Consider the following 8,287-nt stretch of genomic DNA (forward strand, 5'->3'; position numbering starts at 1 on the left):
CACAATGGGTCATGCCTAGCAATTCACTAGTTTTCCTTCTAGTTCCCTCACTTTCTTTTGGAAATAATTAGCATTCATCTTTCTTCATAACATGTCTAATTGATCTTGATAAGAAGGTCTTCTTAAGCACTACTCCTTATTTGGCATGACTAATTGATATAATGGATCCTGTCTCATGGGCTTCAAAACTATAATGCCAACCTTTGAAATTTGGTGGTGCAAATGCAGGTAGATGAACTATTATCTCGAGGTGAAAAGGTCACCATTTACAATGGAGAGGTGAAACTCATATTTATGCTTTGTATTCTACTGTAACAGATGTCAAATTATTGACTAGGCCTTGATGCTAATGTTCAGTGATATTTGCAGGTGGATTTGATATGTGCAACTGTTGGAACAGAGGCTTGGGTACAACAACTAAAGTATGACTATGTAGCAAACTTGATTCTTCTTCTCAATTCCTTGTTAAGATAAGATTGTAAAGAAATCTCTTCATTTGAAAAATAAGAACAGATGGGACGGATTGGAGGGGTTCAATTCAGCTAATAGAAGTGTCATTTACTGCAACCAGTCAGAAACAAAAGGATTTGTAAAATCTTACAAAAATCTGCAATTTGTGCGGTTTCTTCTTGCAGGGCACATGGTATATTTTAGCATTTCAATGTTCTTATAGACTAAGAGTATATAAACCAGAGATCAATTATTTTTCCTTTTAGTTTCTGAAGTGGGATATTCCGTATTTGTATATGTGTGAACAGGAACCAGTGGATCAACCATGTGTAGGTTTGAATATGCTTGATATAGTCATTAATTCCAGCTCAAAAATGGAGTGGTAAGTGATCAAGCTTTTTCTCTCTTAAGAAATTGACCTCTTAAATAGATGATTAAATAGATGATTAAGAATGATATACAGGAAAGAAAGAAAGAATTTGTTTTTCTATTGGGCGATCTGTAAGTGGGTCTACAGTATAAACAAGCCTAATAGTAATATAAGATTGTCCTGTATTTCTTGTTGAAAACACTCAGCTATGCTATCAAAAGACATACATCCTTCATCTCTTATGATGATTCGAACTTCTGACCTTTATTTCAAGAATATTGAAATTGTTTATGCACATTCACCACTTTTGAACTCTGTTTCAAAAGTATAAAAATTGTTTATGCACATTCACTTGCTCTTAGTTAGTAAAAATGGAAGCACTTTTAATTGGATTCACTTGTATATATTTAGTAATATAGAAGTTATATTAGGTTTAATGTTTTTAACTTGGATTTAATAGGTTTGAGTTTTTATGTTTTGGAAATAAGCAGTGTTAGTGGTGGTTATGGAGGGAATAATGTGACGGCAGGTACCCCAGATGGTTCTGAAGAATGGGGTTATGTTGAAGTCAGACCAAGTGAGAATTATTTCAAATTTTTAATACATCCTTTACAATTTTGATCATTTATTTTCATAAACTAATATATAAAACACTTGTGTGACTATACATGTCAGAGGCCCACCTGTTCTGGTGGCTCTATTACAGTCCCCAGAAGAAGTCAGATAGCAATTGGCCTCTTCTTTTGTGGTTGCAAGGAGGACCGGTTTGTTGTTATATTAACTTTTTTTTAAGGATAATTGAATTGAATTTCAATGTAGATGATTACAATTCTGGATGGTTGATTGAGAGGCTTTGACTCACGTCAAATATTAAGGCATTTTGATTAGTCTTTGTAGATTTTTGTTGCTAATGTTTCAGATCAAATATTATGATTCATCAGCAGGGCAAAAGAGTGAATTCCAATTGTATCTTGTATTTTGTTATGTGTTCTGATGATAGATCATAGAATTTGATTTCAAATATTATTAACAAAAATCTATGTAGTCTAATTCATTAGTTAATATATTGTTCAATATGAACTGTAAGAACATTATAATTTGATTACTTATATATTTATTTTGCAGGGAGCTTCTGGAGTTGGAATTGGAAATTTTTTAGAAGTTGGTCCTTCAGATAATGAACTGAAGCCTAGAAATTCAACTTGGTTGCAAAAGGGAAATCTATTATTTGTGGTAATTATGCCCTATATTTGTGGTATTTCTTAGCTGTTTGCTTGAGAGATCTATATACATCACATAGTATTAATTATTGAGAAATCTATATATATCATTATATAGTGATAATGTGTACTTACTCTTGGGTTTTGGTGTGCAACTGTGATGAATTCAACATTCTCCAGGATAGCCCTGTTGGTACAGGTATTATGAAACTTCTCATTCAAACCATATTCATATTTCATTGTGAAACATAATACTAGTCAATGGCTGTAATAACTGGTTTATTATTGATGTTTTTTTCATCCCTTGCTGCAGGTTTCAGTTATGTAGAAAATAGCTTATTGCTGGCTAAATCAGATGAAGAAGTAACCGCTGACCTGTTTAGTTTTATGAAAGAATTCTATAGTGGAAACAATTCTCTACAAAAGAATCCTCTCTATATTGTTGGTGAGTCATATGGAGGAAAGCATGCTTCTATGATAGGCCTTGCTTTAAGCAAAGCAATTGCTACTGGAGACATAAAAGTAAACCTTGGAGGTAAGCTTGTATACCTAAATAGCTAAACTAAGTTGTATCAAAGGAGCTCAGTGCAAATGAATCAAAATAATATTTGTGTGATTTGTGATTTTGCCAAATGAAATTTTATTGTCTTAAAATCCCTTCCTTTTCATGTAAAAGAAACCAATCTCCATGTATTCCAAGATGCAATGTCCTTTTTCATGCAAATGATAGCTATAAATATGAAGAACGAACATTGTGTTTCATTGTAGTTGCAAAATACTTAAAAGGTTTATCAAATTATCAATGTGCCACTAAAATGGAGTTTTATAATCTCCATCTTATCTACCTCCAAATCTTATTTTAATCTCAGTTCCAATTTATCTTGCTTTCCGTAGGTGTTCTTCTGGGTGACAGCTGGATTTCACCAGTAGATTATGTGGTAAGCTTTCATTATATTCAGCACATCAAGTGCATCATGATTTTTCAGATCATTTTTAACCTCTTAGTGATCGGACCACACTAAGAAATGTAAAATGGCAGCTTGCATGGGGACCTCTACTTAAAGCTGTATCAAGATTGGATGGTGATGCTGCAGAAGATTCCTATAAGCTAAGATCATAATTTTTTACAGATTTTTTTATGGACAGTTGTTTTTAGTTATTTAATATTAGAGTATATTTCTCATGAAATTTCTTTGATTAACCAATCTATCAAATTTTCTTCTGACATGATCTCAACCTTATCTCGTATGATGTAGAATCTTACATTTTGCAAGATTTATTCTCTTATAGCCGTAATTATACATTAGTGTTTATCACAAACATTGCCTTCTTAAAATGATAAAAAAATGTATTATCAGTTCAGCAAAGACACCACTGAACCCACTTCAAACCATTTTATAAATGTATTTCAAACATTTGGCCTCCAAAATGGACAAGTGGCAGATATTTTTCCACAGAAATTGTAATATTGCTATCAGGTTATAAACGTGTAGTTTTTAAGTCAAACTCAATAGTCTATGTTTCATGAGTAGTGATTTACACAACTCCATCTCTCATGAGAATAAATGGAACACTTGGCACTCCTTAGATCTAGGTGATGCTCACACAAGGGAAGCACCGGGACTTCCCGAGAAGTCACCCATTCTAGTACTACTGCAACTTGAATGCGCTTAACTATGGAATTTCATACATGGTTAAAACCACTCTTCTTGCAAGCTCAGTTGCAAAACCTTTACCAAGTGTTGTGTCTTATGAACCATTCATTAAAAAGCCCCTTAAGCTCATCAAATGATAAGACACAACATTTAATGAATGTTTTGCAAATGGGGTTGCAAGCAGAGTGGATTTAACTATGGAGGAAAGTCTGTGGTTAAGCGTGGTTAAGCATGTTGAAGCTGGAGTAGTACTGGGATGGGTAACCTCCCGGAAAGTCCTGTTGCTTCACCTCTGTGAGCATCCCCTAGATCCAATGATTGTCAAGTATTCCATTTATTCTCATCCGAGATGGATTTATGTGAATCACTACTCATAAAACATTGATCAGTGAATTTGACTCAAAAACTACACAGATATGTCCAGATGACAATATCACAAGAGTTAACTGTCCATTATGTTAATTTTTACTTCATAGAAGAACAGGTTGAATTGTTTTCCTTTCAGATAATCTAATTTCATGCCAAGCATATCTGTACATTTTCACTAGTATTGACCTACTCAGTCATAGGTGGGCATTAATACATTTCATTCTTTGTTTGCCACAGACTTGCTTTGAAAATAAAGCAGCAGCTAGAAATGGAACAGTACTCCAGTGCCACAGACACATGGGGTGCTTTGGAGTCTCAAATTTTGGGAAATAGCAATGGAGTGATATGTTTAAAATAAGACGATTTATACATCACACACTAAGACTTGATTCGTATGTGCTTAATTTTTTCATTAATATATAATGTTTAAAGGTGACCCATTAAAATATACGAAGTACTTTTTTAATAAATGAAACTCTGATGACTAGAAACCATCTGTTGTTTTCTATAGAACTTTTACAATTTCCTACACGACGATTCATACAGTTGTACTGGAACTGTATCCTCAGCAAAAGTCTCGGTGAAAAGACTATCAAGTAGTACTCCTCGTCACTACATACAATATCTTATCTCTCAGAAAGGAAACGCTCAGATTAAACAAGCAAGTTATTCAAGTTTTTTCGGTGTAATGAATGGGCCCATTCGCAAGAAACTCAACATCATTCCATCAAACGTAATGTAAGATCCCTTTTTTTTATCTCCCTTTACTTCAATCGGTTTTCAGTAATATATATCTACTCCAATGGATGAAAAGATTGTTGAACTACTCAAGCATAGATTTTTTTTTTTTAAATCTTCTTTAAGCTCAGTAAAATTTCCTCTTTTGTTGTTATTATTATTATTATTATATTTTGTCATGACTTACGTATATTAAACAGATGGGATGAATCATCGGAGGCTGTTTTCGATGCGCTGACTAAAGATTTCATGCAGAGTGCAGTTGATAAGGTAAGAAAGTTCCTGTGGTACCAATAACTTTCCAAGTTTAAAATGTGAAGTAAAACTTTGTAAGCTTGCCTTTATTCTCCTTATTTTTGGGTACACCGAAATCACACTCCTCTCAAGCCACATTTGCATTTTAGGGTTCTTTATTTTGATTATAATGTTTTCTCTATCTTGATCATAATGTTATAATGTTATAGTTGTTTATGTAAGGCACTTTCTATTAATTTATCTACTTAAAACTTTAAAAAATTTATCAGTCAAGTAGATTGGGTGCATTAGTGTGCACAAATATATGTTAAACATGTTGAAAAGTAGAGTAGGAAGCAAGGCAGATAGGTTGAGGGTAAGAAATGAAGGTTTATGGCTTTTATTTTATTATTAACATAATATGTCTATTAAGGTCTGGTCTCTATTATTTTGGTCTTTCTTTCTTTGAAACATAAAACTTCACATTTTTAATCTATTGATATGAATCTTTGTTCAGAATTCTTTTAAATTTATTTATGAAAAAAAAAAATGTAAAAAATAATGTGTATAATTAGTATGTTTATATATATCTTTATGAATATTAATTATAAATCTGTTAAACTAACAAAATCATTTACCTGATATTATTTACTTTCATTAATGTTGTCTATTCTTTAGTATTTAATCTATTGTAGATTATATTATAATATAATTAATCATATTTTAAATAATAAAAATGCTATCCTAAGTATAAATGAATTTACAAATATTTAAGCATGACAAGTTTGCTATAGTTCTTAAGAATATATGATCTCAAAGATGTAACACTCTCATAAGAAGTGAACTAAGTAGATGATTTCTTGAGCAAGAAGATTCCCTAAGTTAATTAATTTAATAGCTTTTGTCAATTAATTAATTTGATATTCTCTATTGTTGACACTTCAATATAACCATGTTTTACTTCTATTTTTAAGCAAAGTAAACAAATAAAATGAATAAAAATGCATAGTATCCATTGCAATCACATCAAAAGTTTAGTTGATGATTTCAAAAAAGAATAACCATCCCTATACATATTAGACTGGAATGTGAGAAGATTTTGGTCTTGGTTTGTGTTTGGACTCTTGGTACATTTTTGGCTTTGCCCACAAAGAACCTAGGATCTGCAGGATGTACATCCAAACTACTATCTAAATTGAACAAAGACAACAGATTCCTAGACATACATGGAAGAACCCTGTAACATAAGTTATTTTATTCAAGTGTTAGACTTCAGTCCAATCGTCCCTTCTATTGTCATGATCATTATGAAGATGTCAATTTTTTGTTCTTTAGTTTGTTCACCTTTGAACTGGCTCTCAAGGTTCTAGTATCTATGTCTAGTGCTAGCGAGGTAAGTCCCTTAATTACATTAGCTTGAAAAGGAATCCAATGTGATTTTGAACATGTAGATATTATTAAGAAGCCAATTCAAAATACTATATTGCGATTCTAAGGAAATCTCTAATGATCCCACTATGTCCTCATTAACTCTTCATAGAGATAAATAGTCTAATAACCAACCAAATATAAATACAATATACTTGATATACTTAATTAAAAAGATAGATCTGTTCATGATTATATTCATAAAATTAATCAATATTCATTTGTTTCTATTATGATACAACTTAAAAGATAAAACATAAATTAAACAATTTTCAAAAATCATAAAAACCAAATCAAAAATTGCTACACATGAAAAATCTCATAATCAAATTTGCATACAACACATCATCATTAATTAAAATAAGATTTTAAAATATTCAAATGAATTATCAACCAACCAATAGGGTACCGCTTAAAACTGCTCCACTTACTCTAGCTATAGAAAATGTGAACTTTTCTAGTCAAAATGGACCTTAAAAATCACTTTAAACATAAAAATGACTTATGTCTAATATATGAATTTTTATCATGAAAATGTTAAATTTCAAAATTATTCATTTGATCATAGGATGCTTCCCCTTGATTTATCTCAGATGTTGGTTCAACTTGTGGACCAAGATAAAGCTTTGTAGTTCTCTTTGTTTCTTGTGTTGTTCTACTGTCTTTGGTATTCAATAAAAAATTTATCCCTCTTTCAGCAAAATTATTCATTTGTAACTGCCATCTCTCTAATGATTAAATTTTGATGAAATCAGGTGGATGAGCTATTATCTCGAGGCGAAAATGTCACAATTTATAATGGCCAGGTAAAACTCTTAATTGGCTTCTATTTTGCTTTACTACACATAAATTTATTCACCAAGACTTCATCATGGTCCCCAATTCCAATTATATTTACAGGTGGATTTAATATGTGCAACAATTGCAACAGAAGCATGGGTACAGCAATTGGAGTATGTAGCTCAAATTAAACTTGTAATTCGATAAAATAAATTCAGTGTGTTCCACTTGTTTATTTTGTTTAGAAAAAACTCACAGATCTATTTTATTTTGAAAACAATAAAACAGGTGGAGTGGATTGCAAAAATTCAACTCAACAGATAGAAAAGCTCTTTACTGTGGCGAATCAGAAACAAAGGGATTTGTTAAATCTTATGAAAACCTCAAGTTTGTGTGGATTCTATTAGCAGGGCACATGGTAAATAGCTAAGATTTTAAATTAATTTTCTTTCAAAATTTGGAATGAAATACTTTCAAATATATTTTTTTAAATAAAATAAAATTGGAATGAAATGATTGTTTGTATATGTGAACAGGCACCAGCGGATCAGCCATGCGTTGCATTGAACATGCTTGATTTAGTCACCACCTCTACTCGTTAAATTTGTGTGATTAAATTTTTGTCACCAATTTATTATATTTTTTTATGTTATTTAATTATTAACTTTATATATTCTTATAAGAATAAATGGGATTTTGGAAATTATTTAAAATAAAAGAAAATAAAGATATATAGATTGGAAATAGAAATTGAAAAATAAACTTCTTAAAATAAAAGAAAGTAGAGATATATGGATTGAAAATAGAATTGAAAAATAAACAAGTGCCACGTAGTGGCTAAGTACTTGCCTTTAATTATTAATTAATTATAACTTTAATTTTATAAATTAAATAAAACACTTATTTTTATTATTATAGATAATAAATATATTTAGTTTTGAATTTTTTAAATATAATGTAAAATTATATATATATATAATGATAAAAATAAATATATAATACATGATATAACTATATCTCTAATGCATAAAAATATCATAATA

At 30.7% G+C, this 8,287-nt stretch overlaps 1 protein-coding gene across 1 annotated transcript; it reads left to right on the forward strand.

Annotated features, from left to right (window-relative positions):
* Window positions 1-448: 448 nt before the first annotated feature.
* On the forward strand, window positions 449-7,915 carry LOC149576418 (serine carboxypeptidase-like 51). The gene is made up of 16 exons (XM_089817215.1): window positions 449-643; window positions 759-832; window positions 1,312-1,397; window positions 1,496-1,584; window positions 1,946-2,053; window positions 2,221-2,239; window positions 2,354-2,575; window positions 2,935-2,978; window positions 3,080-3,147; window positions 4,302-4,406; window positions 4,575-4,802; window positions 5,003-5,072; window positions 7,220-7,270; window positions 7,365-7,417; window positions 7,533-7,662; window positions 7,781-7,915. The coding sequence occupies exons 1-16, from the start codon at window positions 641-643 to the stop codon at window positions 7,844-7,846; spliced, it is 1,416 nt and encodes a 471-aa protein (XP_089673341.1). The 5' UTR covers window positions 449-640; the 3' UTR covers window positions 7,847-7,915.
* Window positions 7,916-8,287: the final 372 nt, after the last annotated feature.

This window comes from Cupressus sempervirens, chromosome 1 (assembly GCF_028749045.1).
Source record: "Cupressus sempervirens isolate cs-2001-9-10 chromosome 1, ASM2874904v1, whole genome shotgun sequence".
NCBI lineage: Eukaryota > Viridiplantae > Streptophyta > Pinopsida > Cupressales > Cupressaceae > Cupressus > Cupressus sempervirens.